Source organism: Balaenoptera physalus, assembly GCF_965194825.1.
Source record: "Balaenoptera physalus genome assembly, chromosome: 16".
In the NCBI taxonomy this organism is placed as follows: Eukaryota; Metazoa; Chordata; class Mammalia; order Artiodactyla; family Balaenopteridae; genus Balaenoptera; species Balaenoptera physalus.
The window spans coordinates 48,368,266-48,387,426 of record NC_138898.1 but is presented as its reverse complement, the minus strand read 5'-3'; the positions used below and the strand labels follow the sequence as shown (position 1 = coordinate 48,387,426).

The 19,161-nt window shown below is 51.7% G+C and overlaps 1 protein-coding gene across 3 annotated transcripts in view; it reads right to left on the bottom strand.

The window, feature by feature from the left end:
- Nucleotides 1–8,353: 8,353 nt before the first annotated feature.
- Nucleotides 8,354–19,161, bottom strand: part of RALGAPA2 (Ral GTPase activating protein catalytic subunit alpha 2) — a 281,664-nt gene continuing 270,856 nt past the window's right edge. For 2 of the 3 annotated variants that reach the window (XM_082431631.1, XM_082431626.1), the window contains 2 exons: nt 14,563–14,596; nt 8,354–11,606 (listed from right to left, as the gene is read on the bottom strand). In XM_082431631.1, coding sequence (XP_082287757.1) covers nt 14,589–14,596 — 8 coding nt within the window. In that variant the 3' untranslated portion in view covers nt 8,354–11,606; nt 14,563–14,588. The other variant, XM_082431627.1, reaches the window with a different exon arrangement.

Sequence of the window (19,161 nt, the reverse complement as noted above, 5' to 3'; positions counted from 1 at the left end):
AATTAAAAGAAGAAGTTCCCAATCTCTTCTTGAAATTTTTTCTAGGGCAGGTTTCTGACCCAGTCTCACAAGTGAGTCAATTATGGCAACAACAATGGAGAAGTTGTACTTTCCTAGCATGTATTTTTCAGAGCCTTGTTACTCAAAGTGTGGGCCACCAACCTGTAGCATCTGTATCCCTGGGGGCTGGTTAGAAATGCAGAATTGCAGACTGCACTGCAGACCTACCAGATGAGAAGAATCTGCAGTTTCACAAGATCCCCGGGGGCCTGTGTGCCTGCTGGTGTTTAATGTGCGCTGGTGGAGTTCGGGGGTCTCCATCACACAGAGTGTTCCCAGCTGTTGCTGCCAACAGGAAGTTTGGCCTGAGAAGAGTTGACGGCTTGAAGTCTTAACCAGAGGCCACTAACCCTGACTAATGATGGATTGATTTGTAACAATACTATCAGTGAAAAGTCATTGAGCCCTTATCACTGACATGAATTACTTGCTGATTTCTCACAATTATTCTGTGAGGCTGTATTGATGGGGAAACGGAAGGCCCTAAGAGGTGACATGACCAGGAAGTGGGGAAATTTAGTTGAGAGCAAGGACACTGGTTCATAGAGATAAACTCTTGGGGGTAGGGAGGCGGGGGCAGATGTGCCCGTGTGGGAGAATTCAACTGGAGAGTAAAATGCAAGAGTCTTGACTCCATCTCCTTGTCAAGGGGCTACCTAGGCATGGAGCGTGATGTGACAGCATAAGGACATATATGGCTCTAATCCCACATCGTGGAAACAACTGATTTGTGCTTTGGCAATTTGACTCCAAAATAATAGCCTGAAAATTCCACCCGGTGAGAGGGAGAGAGAGGAGCCGAGTAGGTCATCCTTTCAAGTCACCTCCTATCTTTTCCATTGGAGAAATTGCTGAGTTCTATACTGCCCAACCTGCAAACTCAAATAACTGACACTCCTGAGACACAGGTTAAGGTAGCCCTCCACGACGGTAACTAAGGCTATCACGCTGGCATGATCGCAGTACCAAATTCGCAGATTCTGGACCATTTTCACTTTGCTTTAACGTGCTCCAGGTGCAAACCGTAAGACAGTGAAACGCACGAGTCCCTTGTGAAGGATGGAGTTTGAAGCAGCACCGCAGCGAAGACATCACCCAGCGCCAGCACGCCCCAGCCGCCTCCACTCTGGCTCTAAAAGCACTTGGTTGTGGAAACCACTTACTAGTTGACACCTGCAGGCAAGTTAACAGGCCAGCCCAGAACCATGGCAACCGGCAAGAGCGGGAGAAGGAAAAAGCCCTGAGCCCAGGGGGCCAGGCATCCCTGCTCAGCCTCAAGCAAGGGCGACGCCCAGGCTGGGGAGAGAGGGGCCAGTCCAACCCCGAATCTGAGACTCACAGTTGAGTCACCGTGAAGCAGCGGATTCTGATCCCACTAGCAGGCCCCTGCCTTGATCCTTGTTTCTCGGAGGTGGCCGTGGGGAAGGCCCAGCGCCCTGGTGTGAGCTGCAGTGGGACTTGTCTGGCAGGGTGATTTGGATGTTGTTCCTGGCTCTTTTAGCCCCGAAGTCTGATCGTGCGGCCCCCCGGCACAGTCTGTGAGGTAGTCAAGAGCCCTGAGTAAATTATTTCCTTCAGCTGGCCAGGGTGCATCTGGCCATCTGCATCCAAGTACCGCCCACGCTGCTGTGGAGATTGCGTTATTCAGGTCAAGTGCTGGTGAGAACTTGCTCATGATCATTGTTATTTGAAGTTCTTTGATCTCCATCAGCTCCATCCGCTGGATGGGAGAGAATACTGATTTAAAATTGTATAGAATGTTAATGCCCGCTGATGTAGGTTTTAAAAATATTTCCGCCAACTCTTTGATGCACCTTCCACTGACAGGTGGCGTCTGGGTCCCTCCCTTGAAGCTGAGCAGACCTTTGTGACTGCTTCCTTGAATCAAATGCAGTGGGAGTGACTCTGTGTGACTCTGAGACCAGGACAGGAAAGGGCAGCAGCTTCTCCCTGGGGAGCCCGTGGTGCTCACAGACTCCAAGCTCTGGGGAAGCCCAAGCTGCACACAGAGGCCACACGTAGGTGCTGGGCTGACGGCCCGAGATGAGATCCCAGTCAACAGCCAGGATGGACCCCAGACACACAGGGAGGAGGTGAGCCCCTGACTCTGGCCCCTCCATCGCCTGGGAACACCTGCGTGAGAGAGCCCAGGGCAGAGCAGCCCAGCTGGGCCCCATCACCCCAGAACCATGAGAGAGTAATAAAGTGATCGTTGTTTTAAATCACTAAGTTTTAAGGTGATGTGTTGTATAGCAGCAGATAACTGGAATACACCTTTCATTTTTAGAGCATTGTCTGGTTTCCAGGTGCCTGAATGTGTTTTTTCTATTCAGTCTTCACATCAACTCTGTATGGAAAGTATTCAGACTCACTAATCTGGACATGAGGGAAATGCTTGTGAATGTTGAATGCCTTGCCCTACATCACAAGGCTCATTGTCTGAGACGTAGGGAGACCAGAACCTGGGTCTCTGACTCCCTGGCCCAGCATTCTCCCTGTGTAGTGATGTGGTCAGGGTCCGGAGGAATGGGGTTATCATCTCACCCGTCGCGCCATTTAAAGCACCATCAGAACGTGTCCTATGTACGTGCTTTCTGTACATCAGCATCTTCCAAACAACCACTAGGTCAATGTCCCAGTTACTACAACGGTGGAACAACAAATCACCCCAAAACTTAGTGGCCTAGAACAACAATAGTCATTTATTATATTTCATTGTTTCAGTGGGTGAGGAATTCAGAAGCAGCCCGGCTGGGTGGTTCTGGCTTGGGGTCCCTCGTGAAGTTACCATTAGATGTCGCCTGGGGCTGTAGTCAAGTGAGGGCTCGATGGACTGGAGGCTTCGCTTCCAGAATGGCCACCTTCCACGGTTGTCGGTCTCCCCAGCACTGCCCGAATGTCCTCCCCTCACCGTGCCTTTCTCCAGAGTAAGCCATCCAAGGGGCCAAGGTGGAAGCCACAATGTTTTATGATCTGAACTTGGGAGACTCACACCATCACTTGTACTGTGTTCTCTTGGTCCCCCTGGTCCACTCTGAATCAGTGTGGGAGGGACCACACAGGGTGTGATCACTAGGGGTGACGGTCCCTGGGGCCATCTTTGAGGCTGGCCACCATGGTCAGTATTATTACCCTAATTCGCAGGTGAGGAAACAACAGTCGGAATGGTTGGGATTCAAGGGCTCGAGGTCACGCAGGGAGCATGCAGCAGGAATTTGAAGGCAGCGCTATCTGACTCCCAGGCTCGTGTTCCTCTCCATCCACGATAAAAGGTGAATTCATGGTGTGTTTTGATGCATATATGTTAGTATTTTCAGAAACATCCTCAAAAGTCGGGAAATTCCTTGGAGCGCCATCATAGATGGAAACATGGGGCGTGTGGGGGGCAGTAAGCCGAATGGAGGCCTCACTTTCTTTAGTCAATAAAGGCCTCATTTTATCACGGCTGAAATCCTGCCTTTTACCTGGGTGCCCCCTTTAAAACAACGTTTCTTTTTCTTAAGCAGGTGGGTAACTTAATGAGTTCCCTCCTGCAAACATGGGAAGAGATTGGTCTCCGCTTCGCTTTTTTATAGACCCCCAAAGCTGACGTTAGAGAATTCTAAAATGACCAAATAGTCTATTAGGGCTAAAATTACATCTACTCTCTTTAATTTTAATTTTTTGCATACTTTACATTTTTTACTTGAAAAAATAGTGAACACTAAGAGCTAACTATGAAAAAGTATGTTTTGCTACAAACTTAATTACATAAAAGCTCATAAAAACTGAGAAGAAAAACATAAAGATCGTAACAGATTAATAGAAGAAGTAAATGCACAATTCACAAATATGGACCTATAGTTAGCAAAGAAACGTGAGAAAATATTTAGCTCCACTAAAAATCAACAGGAAGCTAAAGATAAAATAATTTTATAACATTCACAAAGAAATTACATCTACCTTCTGCCTCAGTAATTTCACATTTGGGAATTTAACTTACAGAAATAAAAGCAGCGGCTATATGTTAACTATAAGGTGAGATGGTGTTGATCGCAGGTGCACTTGTTATAACAAACATTGGAGACCACCCACATGTCCACAGATGGTTGAGTAAAGAAAAGTGTGTCTACACTAAGGAATAATATACAACTATTTGTTCTTAATTAATTAATTATTTTTTTTTTTTTGCTGCATTGGGTCTTCACTGCTGCGCGGTCTTTCTCTAGTTGTGGCGAGCGGGGGCTACTCTTCGTTGCGGTGCGCTGGCTTCTCACTGCGATGGCTTCCCTTGCTGTGGAGCACGGGCTCTAGGCGTACCAGCTCCCGTAGTTGCGGTACATGGGCTCAGTAGTTGTGGCTCGCAGGCTCTAGAGTGCAGGCTCAGTAGTTGTGGCACACGGGCTGAGTTGCTCTGTGGCATGTGGGATGTTCCCGGACCAGGGCTTGAACCCATGTCCCCTGCACTGGCAGGTGGATTCTTAACCACTGCGCCACCAGGGAAGTCCCGCAACTATTAAAAGGGTAAATTAAGGGAGGGGTGCCCATGACATATTGCAAAGCTTAAAGAGAAAGCTATAGAATGATGTGTGTTGTCAAATGCTATTTCTGTAAAAAAGGAAAGCCTGTGTCTTTGCATTAATCTGCAGAGAATCTGTTTCTTGATCGGGGGTTTGACGGGCGGTGGGCAGATGTTTAGTTTTAGAAGGAAAAAAGTATAGAACCCACGGTGTAAAGTACAAATCTATACTTTGGCTATTTCATTAAAATCTCAATGCTGATCAGTAATCAATCTTCCTTGATTAAGAGAAGCCACCGTTTTGCATTTTCTTCCCGGCACTGCCCTCTCCTTCAGGGGGAACAGCGGCAGGCCTTCCTTTTCCCGGTGCCTAAAATGAAGATGCCACAATTTCCCTGGAGGAAGGGGATGGACGTAGCTGTTTCCAGTGGCCCATAACCAGCCATCAACATGGAGGACGAGGTGACGGTTTTTTAAGGAAGGGGGAGGTGATGCCATTCACGTGCCACCCTCGCTGGTTCCAAGTGTTGGGGGCGCGTGGCAGGGGGAGAGCTTTGCTGCAGGTGCTCTGCCTTCTGGGAGGGAGGGAGGCCTGCTGGGAGCCCTCTGCCTGCACTTAGCCCAGCGGCCTTTTCTGAGGGAATATTGATCACAAGTGCTCACCTCTGCCATCGGAGCAGCAGAGGGCAGTCCCCGAGTATTCATGGAAAAAAGCTTTTCTTTGCCAGGCTCTTTTCTGAAGTCAGAAAGATCCATTCAGGAGCTCTAATAGCAAGCCCCTGCCCACTTCACACCCGCCCGAGAGCCACACTCTAATTTTCAGGCCTCCAGGATCCCGCTTCAAGGTGGAAGCTGGTGAGTGTGACCTCTTTATAGAAAAGATTCTCCGTCAAACCCAACACGTGTCTTGCTAGAGGGTGAGATGGGACATATAAGTGGAAGATTGAAAATTACACCGGGACACACAGGGAACCGTATTCTTGTCCCAGACAGAATTTATTCATTTTTTTCTTTATTTCCTAAAATAATGTTAAAAATAGAATTTTGATCACATGTACAATGTCATCTGATATTTGTGGTGGGAATATTTTGCTTTGAATGTTTAAAAAAAGAATCTAGTCAGTGTTTTTATATCTGACATGGTCCAGAAGGGAGGCTGCTGAGAATTCCTAATTTTTTTTTTTTTTTTGGCCCCAACGTGCAGCTTGTGGGATCTTAGTTCCCCGACCAGGGATCGAACCCGTGCCCTCGGCAGTGAAAGCATGGAGTCCTAACCCTGGACCGCCAGGGAGAATTCCTAATTTCTCCCTTGTTCTGTAAGAGGCAGAATCTTCCAGACAAATATCTCTTACCATCACAGCTGGTTATAAATTCTCACCCCTTTCATCTCATCCAATTTAACATAGGCTAGTGGAGACTTAGGTAGCAGAAGTATTTTTCAATTAAAATGTTCACGACAAAAAAGAAGTAATCTCCAATTCCAGAAAATTCTTTAATATTACTCAGAAAGTATCATTTCAGAGCTCCTGCTGCTTTTGTTGCTGCTGTTGGATTGTAGTGGAGGGCGAATTGGAGAGCGTTTGATTTGGGGAAGAGAGTATTCCTATGATTACAGATGCCCCTGACGCCCTGGGGTGTCAGCTGGCCGTGCTTTGTTATCTGGGGCAGGAGGTGTGGCTGGAGCCGAGTACAAAAAACCTCTGATGTAGGTCTTGGGAGCAGGCTTCTTTCCACTGCACTGGAGGGCCACCCTAAGGGCATGTGAGGCCATTGATGTGTCTTTCCCTCCTTTCCCTTGAACTCCTGAACATAGAACTTTTTTCAGGAGACAATGAACAGAAAATTCTGGCCAAACTTCCCCGAGTGCTCAATGACTCTGAGGCTGTGTGTGCGCAGAGAGCAAAGGGGTCCTTCCAGAGGGTGGCAGGCCTGCCCAGGCATCACCGCCGCCAAGCTTGGGAAGCCTGCTCCCGCTCCGGGTTCTTCGCCAGAAGCCCACTGTTCAGATCTGAAGATGTGAGCAATTCGTCTTTCCAGAGAGGTACCATCCAGCAGTTCCTGGGGCCCCAGAGAAAGGCCAGGCCCGGTGTCCTCTTCTCTGCCCACAGGGAGGGTCTCCCAGGAAACAAGTTCCCTGGTCCTCGCTGGGCCTGGTCTGCGTGAGGACCGCCAGGTGGCTTCAGACTTGGCCTCAGGAAAACGTGTCTGGTGGCTGAAAGGAGCACGAAGCTACATTTTCACGAAGCCGAAAGGAACGTGTACACTGGTTAAGAACAGCGACTGCTACTGAGAGAGGTGTCATCAAGAAATGGGGCCCCTGCCTGGAGCCCCACCTTCCAGCTGCGGGGCCCCAGGGAGCCTGGGTTTCAACAGCTGTAGAAGGAGGTGGTGGGAGTGGAAGGGATGGCCCTTCCAACTAGACAGTTGGGCCTTGGTGAGCCGGGTGCACCAGAGCACGTCCACTGGGCTCCACATTCATGACTTCCGCTTTTTGATTTGAAAAATGAAAGGCAATTAAAACCATTGCCATCTACAGAAAGAAGGTGAACGATAAGAGTTCCCCTTGACATAAACTGTTTAATAAATCAAGTGGCCCCGATTTAGTTTATACACAGACACAGGACCAAAGCACTACCTCAAAGGTGTACAGAAGTGAACAAATACAAACATCTGCATCTAGAGAGGAGGGCAGGTGCTGCCCTGAGCCAGCCGCTCTCGGTCTCCCCAACGCCCCACACTCCTGGCCCCTCCAAGATGCACATGCGGGAGGGACTGCAGGTGAGGGCTGCCCAATGCATCTCGATGGGGCTGGTCCAAGCGCCTCAACCCCAATCCTTCTGCAGATCAGAATGCTTGGGGGGCTTGAAAAAAACAGACGATGGGTTTCTACCGAGACCTGATGATCGGAATCTAGGTGGGGGGTTGGGTAGGACTCAGCATCTTACGAAGGCTCTGTAACGAATAAAATCATCCGGCTTCCTTTTATGAGGGACCAAGTATTAAAGGCACAACATACCTTCAAGCGAGCTCTTGCTAACAGTCAAAAGCTAAAAAAAGCCAAATGGATTCAGGCTCTGCTCGGCTCCCAGGAAGGCAGCTGGATCCCTGTGGAGGTCACTAAATGTCTTGTAAGTAATAGGTACTCAACAAATATTTGCAGATGGACGAATGGATGCTTTTTACAAAGCTTGACTGTCTAATGTCCTGGAAGTTCCCTGCTGTCCAGAGCCTGGGAGTAGCTCAGGATGCTGGCAGGGGCCACCTGGCCAGGTGGTCCGAACGTGGCTGGAGTCCCGAGTTGGGGCCACAACCGGGCTTCAGCACACCAACAGGAGGCGTTATTACATCCTGCCTACCACTTCTTCACAAGACAAACCCTCAAAGCTGGCCTCTTGCTCAGCAGGGTCAGGGACTCCAGACCTCTGGAAGGGTGGCTGGTGCAGAGGCTGCCCTGGAGAGGCGGGAGCCCAGGCCGGGGCTCACTGTGGGCTTTGATACACACCCGGCTATTTAATCACGAAAACAGGAGGGACTTGGATATAGGAGATCAATGATGCTTGGTCTTGGCATTCCAGGGTATGAACTGAGAGGTCAATTTTTACATGAATACATTGGCAAACCTCCCTGTATCCATACTGGCTACCATTTTGGATACATATTAAGGCTTTGGTTCAAGAAAATGCTTTTGAACGACTTCGTCTGATAAAAATGTAAACCATCTTTTGTTAGATGCCAGGATAAACTTTATTTTCCTACAAACTATAATGCAAATAAGAGAAACATGTGGCACATGAGTACTGTGTTTCTACTTTATTAAGTCGTCACAGTAAATCAGAATTAAAGACAGAGGGCAAACTGGAGAGTCAGGTAGTGGCCATCGGTGAGCCGTGTGCTTCTCCGGGCGAGGGTCGCCCCTCACCACGGGGCACCATGCCTGCCAAGTGGGTTACAGGCAAGGTCTACACCGATGGAGGTATAAGCCCAGATGTGGAGCATCAGGAAAATTAAATAACAAGAGACAGCAAGATAGAAATCAAATGACACCCTATAACTTAATTTACCATGTTTATCAAATTTCGTCCTCATTTACATGTACTAAATATTGTAGACCTGAAAACATAAGAAAACATTCACTTAATGTGTATGTCATACATAGGTACTGAGTGCAACTAAAAGGTTGTTGTTTCCTGCTGAATTTCCCTTCGGATGTGGAACATTCCCCTTCAGTAGCTATGAAGGTAGCACAGTTACATCTATGACATCACAGTAAACATGAAAGCATCCTTCAAACCTCCAGATGATACAGATATGACAGTAAATGAAGCACAGGTGGTCACACCTGAGGAAGGTCAGGAAGACGTGATTTGCATTGTCTACCGATCCGCATGATCTTGTTGGTAAGGCTAAGGTCCCATAAGCCAGCCTCTCTCACAGGGTCAAGGCTGAAACCCCCTCCTTCCCAGTGGCCGTTGGGAACTGCAGCCTTAACTGCAGGAAGACGCTGTGACAGTCGCTTACCCTAGCTATACAAGTCCTCACTGCTGTCTACTTAAGGTTTTACCACTTAAACTGTCATCATTTTGTGGAATTACTATTTTTTTTAAGTACAAAAACCTACTCAGTGTGACTATAGAACAACATCTTTGCTTCAGATGGAAATCAGCGTGCAGAGAAGTGAGGGGACTGGCCTGGCCCTGCCTGGAAGCCAGCAAGTCTTATCTATTTTGGGCCACTTAGGGCCACTTTTGTTTACAGATGGCTGACCTACTAATGTGACGAGTCAGCACTGTGACTCAGGTGGGGTCCCCACCGGATGAGTGACCCTCGGCAATTTTGCTGAAAGGCATTTATTACAGAAGCTCAATATTTGCTTTTCTAAGTGAAAAAAAAAAAACTTGATCATTTCAATTTTCCACCCCAAATAACAAGAACGATTCAAGTGCATGTGAGTGCAAGCAAAACTGGTCGCTAGAGTTCCTGTCTCCCGGTTCCAAATCTCCAAACCAAAGCTGTTACTGCGAAGAGCCACAAAACTTCTGGCTGTCCTTTAGGGTCATGGGGCTGCCAAAAATCATTAGGGATTATAGGAAGGTCTACCTATTTGCTACCTACAACCGGATTTCCCACTCCAGGTCAGGACTGGTTCCTGGAGATGAAATGGAAGCATGGTGCAGGAGTCCGGGTAGGTTCAATACGATTCTGAATCCTGACACTGACTAAATCCAAGAATTCTGCAACAGGGGTATTCTAGAGCCTGAAGGTGACACATTCTCCCAGAAGCTAGAGCTTACGTGGCACTCGGGAGACCAGGAGCACGCGATGCCCTTCCCGCAGGAACGAGGTACCACGTGGAGCAGCGGCAGGAGTGCTGAGTCCAGAGCCACGTGGGCCAAAGCACACCAAGCAGAGAGCCCACAGCACTTAAAGTCGGGGAGGGGGTGCCCGGGAAGATGAGAATCGTGACAGCTGCTAACACAGCAGAAAAGGCTGTCACTTCCAGTCACCCTTTATGTTGCCACTAAGCCCCCAATCAGGCAACAAATCGGCCCCGTTTACAGGCCAGCCCGGAGCGCTGCTTCTGTTTGGAATGAACCTGGTTCTCTCAGGTCCCAACGGTGCTCGAGCCGCCCCTTTCTGTGGGCCTGGCCTCAAGTCCTACCTGCAGTCCTCTGTAAAACAGAAGAACAAGCTCCCTCGAGAATTAGAAGTCCCCTCCTTCCAGGAAAGCCTTTCTCCACTGTCCCCACACCAAGGCTGGCTCCTGGGTCTGCCCACCTCTCCTGCCAACGTCGGGTACCAGCCCAGCCACCTGGACCTGGGTGGTCAGGGAAAACGGCAGCTCTGTGGGTGAGTGGGCTCAGCAGGAAGGTGGCCAAGGCAGGCTGGGGGTGTGCACAGGTGAGGGCAAGAGTGGAGAGGCGGAGGGTAGGGGAGGGCGGGGAAGCACCTGCACGGAGACCTTTCCAAGCCCTTAGCTGGTGGCTTCCCTGTTCTGAGCCCCGGGCTTACTCCGCAGATGGCCCGAGGGCCTAGATGACAAGCAGAGGGCCTGCATCCAACACCCCGACCCCAGCAAGAGCGCCCGGCAAGCACAGACGGAAGGTGGGGCTTTCTTTCTTTCTTTCTCTTTTTTTTAAAACGATGCAACAGGCCTTCCTTGGGGAGGCAAATGGGTACAAAGTAGGGATCACACACCCTCTGCTCGGGATCTGTCACCCTAAAGCTGTGTGTGTCAGGAAACGTGTGTGAGGCCCCTGCCGGCAGGGCACCACAGGGCAAAGCCTTTGGAGGAGCCTGGAAGGGAGCTCTGCAGGGACAGGACCCTGTGTTTCTAGAATCACCTGAGCGCTCTGTGATAGAAGCTTCACCGTCATCACCTGGAGGGCCTCCAGCAGGGCCAGGGGCAGGAAACCTCTCCCCAGTTAGCGGGCCTCAGGAACCAGGTGGAATACACACAGCAACGGAGGTAAAACTTCTCCCGGGCTCGAGACTCTAGGGAAAGCCAATTTCCATGATGATGAAATTTTGGACTAACCATAAATCCTAACAGAAGAAGAACGAGCTAAATCAAGGCAGGGAACATTCCTCCAAAAACCTGACAGGCATTTGGCCGGCCCCTCGGTGAAACATGATGGGTTTATAAACGACCGGGGGACAGAGCCAGCTGCCCCCTGCCCTCCCGGAACCTTCTCCTTTTTCCTCTGTTAGGGCAGCCCCACCGGCGCCGCGTGACAGTGGGCGAGTCTCCGGTGGTTGGCAACTTTTCCTTTTCTTCTTTTGAAGCCCAAGGTTCTTGAGATGCCACCGCCAAGGTTCCTGAGATGCCACTGATGTGGATCAGTTTGAAAGTCTGATCCGCAGCATTTCGGTGGGATTCCTCTTCAACTTCAGAAGACGATGAACGGGGAGACCGGCTGAGGGCACCAGCAGGGCAGCGATGTTCCCGAAGTCTGGGTTTGGGGGTTCGGGTGGGGAAGTGGGGGACTCTCAGCCATCTCCCCCTCCCCGAGAGGCGCCGTGTGGGAGGCTCAGCCTGGCAGCCAGGGCCCTGGAAGGAAGCAGAGGGAGGCCCACGTGGGCACAGGTTGGAGGGAGGACGTGCCACGGCCCCTGGAAGAGGGCTGGACCCCCGCCCGGAGCTGCGCGTGCAGAGGTGTTTGCTGAATGAACCCACAGACCAAGGTCTTTCTTCCCAGCCTTTGCTCTGGACTTTCCTGCAGCATAAAAGGAGCTATGAATCTTTTTGAAATTCACTGGGCCTTACCGTCCAATCTGCAATAAAGAAGGAAGAGAAAAGGCACTGACGACAGTGCGGGGAACAGGGGGAGCCAATGGAACAGCACTGCCCAGAGTCAATGAAAGAGCAAGAAAAACTTCAGGGGTAGCTTGTGGATCGGTCGGTGTTATTATTTACACGGATCTACATGCTGATACTTTACACCAGGAGTTACAACTCGATTATTCCCCAAGGGGTCTGAGACAGGAGGTCAGGACTAATTGAATGCGTCCAGAAGCGCCTACAGCTGTTTAGCTCCAGAGGGAAAAAGGAATGAAGCTGAAGCCTGCGTGCCCACTGCGCCCCCAGTCCCCAGGGCTGCTCGGAGGAACCCAGGCGCCCGCTGCTGCAACACCGGGCCGCTGTTGCTGAGGCAGGTCCCCTGGGCAGTGCTTCGAGGGAGGACCGTTTCGTCACCCTCCTAATAACCTATTTTTAAACCCTGCTGGGCTTCACCCCAGCTTCCTCAAAAGCAGGCTTTCTAACCTTCTCCCGACATCCTTCGCTTCTGGGGCTTTGGCTTCTGCCATTTCTATCATTACTGGCCTTTGAAATTAATTTATGCAAGTGACCTTATTCACACACAGCATCTTCTGTCATTTTCGGACCTGACCTCATTGTTTCCAGGGAAAGCCTCTGGAATCAATACCTGCAAACATGCCTGGACCCAAGGAGGCCACCTTCCCCGGTGCTGTTCCGAAATTCGGCTCCTTAAGGTCCCCCAGCCCGCGCTTCTGTCTCCTCCCTCTGGTCCCAGGAAGGTCGGGCAGAGAGAAGAGTTGTGGGTCTCTCTCCTGCTGTTTTCGTCTTTGAAAACAGGCTGCTTTCGCTAAAAGCAGCAGAGCTGTACCGCCATCCGAGGCGGAGACGGTGTTGGCTACATCGCCCCATCACCCTGGAGCCAGAGGCGGGCATAGCATCAGCATGTAGCCCAGGGGAGCGGGCCGCAGGGCGAACAGCCCTGACTGAATCCCAGCTACGATTCCAGTTTGAATACCTTCACTTCGAATTGTACAAGACTTCACGTTATTAACTAGGAACCACCCCACCCACTTTGTAATCAGATCGATTGGGAGAGGGACCCCCTTCCCAAAAAAAAGCAAGTAAATGAAAGAGATAAAGTGATGTTCAAAGACCTGATATTAAGTGAGAGTACTTCTGGACCAGAAGGGAAACATTTAACCCTCCACCCTCACCAGGGAGGCAGGAGGGGGCGCCTCTCGGTCCTGCACTGCAGCGTGGCGCGTGGGCAGGGTGATAGCAACTTCAATGAGCTGCGAAGCTCTTGCGGCAAAGCGGCCTTCGTGCATCTGAGGGCAGGGGCCCCACCACCGGGGGCCCTGGGAAGGTCACGCCCGAGCAGGAGCCTGCCCTGTACGCCCCCGGCATTCCTCCAGTCCCCACCTTTCCGTTGGCCCGTCCCCTGGCTCCTGTCGTGCCCACTGTACCCCGTGATTGATGGGGAGGTGGCAGCTGCGGACCGAGCAGGCCGGCCGCAAAGGGGGCGATTCCACTCCTGGCGGCTGACAGCCGCTGACCCCACCCGGCCTTTCCTCGTGCTGGAAGCCGGGGGTCTGTTCAAAGGATACTGGAGCCCCACTTGGCCACCTTTGTGGAGGAGCAGGACGACATGTGTGGATACGGGGTCCCAGCAAATAAAGGCTTTTGCATGAATCCCCACTGCTGGAGGGGACTGTACAGCTGCTCTGCCCGGCCGACATGGGCACCTGGGCTTTGTGGCTCGTGTCGCCCTGGGGGCTGGCCCCAGTGAGCCCGGGGTTGGGGCAATTCCGTGGCTGAGGGGCTAAGAAAGGGCAGCTGGGTTGGAGGGTCAGTGGCAGTGGCCCCGCCTGGGGGAGGTGGGTGGTGCTTCGGCTAAACCAAGTAATCTAGACCCTAACTTCCCCTCCACATCTACTCAGGCAGTGACGGCGTCTGTGCTGCGGCTCCACTGTGGGTGACGCGGTTGATAAATGACAGCTCGCTCCCTGACCTGCCCCATCATCTTCCTCATCATCTGGTCTCCCTTCCACCTATGAGCCCACGAGTGGGTACAGCCCAGGCCAACCCAAGAGGCTTTTCTGCAGCACTGCTGCAGGGTGTCTGCCGTCCATCAGGGCACACAGGAAGGGCCTGGACCCCAGACCGGGGCAGAAAGGGGAGGCCCACGGAGGTCACACCTGCCGTGGCTGGCCTGCCCTCTGGGTCCTAAACCACAGCAATCCCGGGGTTCTCCACCCTCTGAGCTCCCCCAGCTTTTGTCTGCTCTTCCTTTCCCAGCTGTTCCATTCAGCAGACCCGGGATGACCTGCCCTCCCCAGCCCAGGCCTCGGAGGCCCCATTAAGGCCAGTGGTCAAAGGCCAGCCCGCACGTGCTGTGTCTTATCGGCCCATCTCAAGACCCTGCTCCTCCGGGCTCGGCGACAAAAAAGGGGGCGGCCCCGGGTCCACTGGCTCCCCGAGGCCCCGCACACAAAAGGGCGGGTGACAAAGACATTTTCTGGGATGGCAGGTGTTGGTGTTGGATTCCACAAGGAGTCCAGGGGCCGAAGAAAGGCCAGGCTGGGTTTCCCGGGTGGGCGGGCAGCGCAGACACGCAGGGCAGAGCCCCTGTGGAGGAGCAGGAGGCAGGAACCTGTGGGGCATCTCAGCGTGAGTCAGACACGGAGGGAGATGGGTTAGTGAATGAGCAGGGTGGCTGGCAAATCCGCTGAAGTGTCAGTCTTACCTTGTACAAATACTGCGCCGAGGCCTTTACGTATCTGAAGGGAAAGAACATAAAATGAAGTGAATGCGAGCCTGGCACACGCACAGCCCAACTTGCTATGAGCACAGTGCTAAAAATACGTTCATTCCTGGGCGGCCTGAGCGTTCTTGCAGTTTCAGAGATCATCACGAATTGGAAACTCCCCTACAAGTCCCTTGGCAGGACAGAATTCTAGCTGGTGTCACCCAGATAGGTGTGAAACGAAGGTAACGTTAGCTCTCCCAGGATGTGTGACAGATGCCCTTGGGAGCCCCACAGACACTGGGTGGCACTGACCTTGGTATCCTGTCCCTGCTGCCTGATGTTTCCTAAATATTTGGTCTAAGATACAGTCAAAGAGAAGAGTTTTCAAGACCAGCAGTTGGAATTCTATGGATGCCTTGAAAAAATAACTGACACCCTCTAAGTGTACAAGTTTACATGTCTCCAAGTTTCATTTTACAGGTTTTGAGTGGTGTGCAGTGTGTTAGTTCAGTACGGGTGGCACCTGCGATGTGACAGTCCCCAGGGGGGAAGCACGCAGTGTGCTGTGCAGGGTGTGGCCGCGAAAGGGACCCTGCAGAGGCGACATCGGACCCTCGCGCACAGAGGAGCAGGACCCCAGCAGTCCTGCCAGACCCCAGAGAGGCTCTGAGCTCTTTCGTGCTTTGTGATAGTTTTTCTTAACCACCCCACTCCCCCCTCACCACGGCCATCCTATTTCCCACGTGGGTTTCCTTAGCAAACGCAGCCTCTTTCCGCATCAGGGGACCTAACTGCCACAACGCTCCTGAATTCAGTGTCACTAGACCACCATCATATCCGGACAAAGGACATTTATCAGTGACACGGACTGCTGTCTGTCCGGCCGCCGTTGTAAACTTGGATTGTCTGCCGACCTCGCCAGCAAGGCAGGCACGGTGACCAGGGCTAGTTTCTAAGACGGATGCCGTCAGAGGAGGGACCACTGACAGATCTTAGGTGGGGCTCTCCGGAAGAAATCTGGGCTTCTCTGAAGCTGTATTGTACAATCTATCAATGAAAATTTCACTCCTCCCCACCCCCCAAAATTATGTGGGGTTGGGAACTTCAGGATAAACGACCGATCGTGATGATGCACTAGGCTTCTCTGTCTTACTTGATTTCTAGCCACTGTTAACGGCTCCTTCTTTACACGGTGATCGAGCTCTAGGGGCACAGGAAGTTCTCGGGCAGGGTTGCTTCCTGGTGCTGGACTGGTATGTTTTCCGAGGAACCTTTAGACAATGCGATGATCTAGACTGCCTGTCTTCCCCCAATGCCTCATGTGCTCCTGGAAGACGGCAATCGTGGGACATCTCTGGGTGGGTCTTCCTCCAGTGGAGGGGCTGGGCTTCCCAGGGCCCCGTGCTGCTGACCCTCTCCCCACGGAGGGGCTTCTCGGTCCCCCTCCCCTGCAGCCCCTCGGCCCTGGTGATGCTGGGCGTCCAGGCACCCGATTGGTGGAAGCAAGTAGACAGATGGTGCGTCTGACAATGGAGGGCTTGTTTGTAATTGCTGATGAGGACAGCCTGCCCCTCTCCCGGTGTGTCCCCAGATGCAGCCCGGTGTGCTGTGCTGGGCCAGACAGAATGTCTCAGGAACTGCCAATCCATGGCCGAGTTAAGGAGATGCAAAAACAGAGGCGGTTGGGGGCTGCCGTAATTATTCCATGGGGCTCAAATGTCACTTGCCCTTGACACACAGACAGTGCTACCAAAGGGCAGGGGCCCTGTGCGTGGCACAGAAGAGCAGGCTGTCAGTTTCCTGATGCCTCCCTGCGGGTCAGCAAGAGGTACCCACCACCCTGGGCAGTGGTGGAGACACCAGAAGAGATCACGGTGCTTGGAGCTGCGTGATGCCCAGCGGCATGGGAGACACAAACCCTAATTATTTCATCAACCGGGTGCCTGGTATGTGCCAGGTACTGTTCTAGGCTCCAGGTGACAGCGGTGAACAGAGCAGATGAAAGCCCTGCCTTTGGAAGCTTTGGCGGCGAAGTTAACGGCATGCCATTGGGGGGCAAAAATATCTTACTCTTTATTTGTATAAAGCGCAGATGGAAGTACAGAGGATATACAGGTAAACGGTATTTCTGTGGTGTTTCAGGGGAGGAGACAAATTAGGAAATAAAAATGTCTTAGAAGCCTCCCTGGTGCGGCAGGAAGAATAAAAGGTGGAGAAACACTGACTGTACGGGTTAATATGCATCTTAAATTCAGAGTTTTCTTACACGTGAGTGGTGCTGGGAATCAGGAGTCGGCCCCGCTCACATCTGAGAGCAGCTGAGCGAGACGCCCCTGGGGAGACCCTTCAGGAGTAACTTGGATGCCAACGGGCCAACTGCGGTCACTCAGCGGCTCAGACACAGAGCGGGCATCTGGAGACTCCAGAAGTCGCTTTTAGAGAAAGATGTCCTACTTCTTGGGCCTTGTGAGACTCCTTTGACACCTGGATATCCACAAGGGTTTCAAGACACACAGGAGACCACCGTCTTGGTTGGAGATTTGCTGTGCTCTACGCAGCTCTGTCGGAGGCTTTTCGAGAACCGGTGGGCCTTTCTGTGGCCTGTTTTCTCTGGCTGTACTCGCCGGAGCGCAAAAGAGCAAGGATTTGCACCAGGCGTCTTATCTCCGAGGCAAGGCTGCCGTCCGGGACTGTCCCCCTGGGATAACGCTGGGCAGGGTCAGAGAAGAAAAGTGGCTGCTCTCCCCGGGTCCTTGTTACTGAGCCATCAGTGTGGGAAATGACGAGCTGGTTCAGGATAATTAGCGAAGGGAATGGTTTTGAGAGCTGGCATGGTGAGGGAGAGAAACAGTGGGCTGGGGTTCCAGCTTTAGGCGAGCGCTAAATACCCTCCCAGCAGGAAGGCGGGCCGAGCGGGAGATCAGAGAGCTGTCTGGGCTATTCAGACCCCTTGGAATGGCTCTGAGGACCGAGAACAGGTGCAGCAGTAGACGGGGTAAGCCTACACGCTCAACTCAACACTGGCAACCCAAGGCCAGTGGGCGCTAGCCAGCCTAATTACCATTTCCAAATGGCCCAAGGATGGCTTCCAGAATTTCCAACCCAGCAGAAGGGGCTGTGTCCTGGCCCCGGACTTGGCTCTGGGCTCGGCTTCCTCTTTTTGGTCGTTGGTCTGGCCCATCAACTTGGGTTCTGAAGCAGAAAGCTAGGGCAGCTGGACCGAGAGACAGGCGGGCAGAGAAACTGCGTGCATTGTGCCCGCCCGCCTGTGCGGGGGCCTGGCCAGCGGGTGGAACGTTCTTGAAAACGCTTGTCTGGCATTTTTCTCTTCCCCTTCCATGACTATAATGTACATTTATGCATCTATGACTGAATTTAACTAAACATTGAGAATTAATGTCTTGTTGGGCCCTCGTGGAGAAAGATGTTGCCAGACCCTCCCGCTAGCTCATGGAGCGTGAACACGGAGACCTCAGTCCTTCCCGGCCATGGAGAGACTGCTCATTTTACCAGATTGAATTATTCACATCTCAAAATGGAAAAACAGTACAGAAATGTTTATAGCAGCAATATTCACGATAGCTAAAAAATGGAAATAGCCCAAATGTCCACCACATGATGAATGGAACCAAAGTGTGCTCTGCCCTTACAATGGAATATTATTTGGCAACAAAAACATGTAAAATACTGATACAGGCTACAACGTGGATGACCCTTGAGAACGTGCTAAGTGAAAGAAGCCAGTCAGCAAAGACCACGTATTGTCTGATGCCATGTACACGAAACACTCAGAATAGGCAGATCCAGACAGACAGAAAGTAGACTAGTGGTTGCTTAGGGCTGGGGGTGGGGGGAATGGGGATTGACTACTAGTGGGTTTATGTTTTTGTTTTTCAGGAGGGATAAAAAAGGTTCTAAAATTAGATTGTGGTGATGGTTGCACAACTTTGCAAATATACTAAAAACACTGAGTAGCATACTTTAAATGGATGAGTTGTATGGTATGCAAATTATATTTCAATAACGTTGTTTTTCAAAAATGACAAAAAAGTGGGGGCTTCCCTGGTGGCGCAGCGGTTGAGACTCTGCCTGCCAATGCAGGTGACACGGGTTCGAGCCCTGGTCTGGGAAGATCCCACATGCCGCGGAGCAACTGGGCCCGTGAGCCACAACTACTGAGCCTGCGCGTCTGGAGCCTGTGCTCCGCAACAAGAGAGGCCGCGATAGTTGAGAGGACCGCGCAATGCGATGAGGAGTGGCCCCCGCTTGCCACAACTAGAGAAAGCCCTCGCACGGAAACGAAGACCCAACACAGCCAAAAATAAAAATAAATAAATTTATAAAAAAAAAAAAAAAAAAAAAAAAAATGACAAAAAAGAATAGAAGTTGGCCTGGGCACCACTACAGCCAGAGCCTTTCCAAGAGGGAAACGACAGAAGTGGCTCCAAGTTCTAGGGAGAAATCCCCCATGGGACCCAGGGAGGCAGGGGGCCGGGGGCAGCTGTGGGGTTCAGCAGGAGCCCCAGCCAGGGTCCTCCCGAGCCACGCCACACACGGCGAACCATCCTCAAAGCAAAGCAAACGGCGCTACCCCTA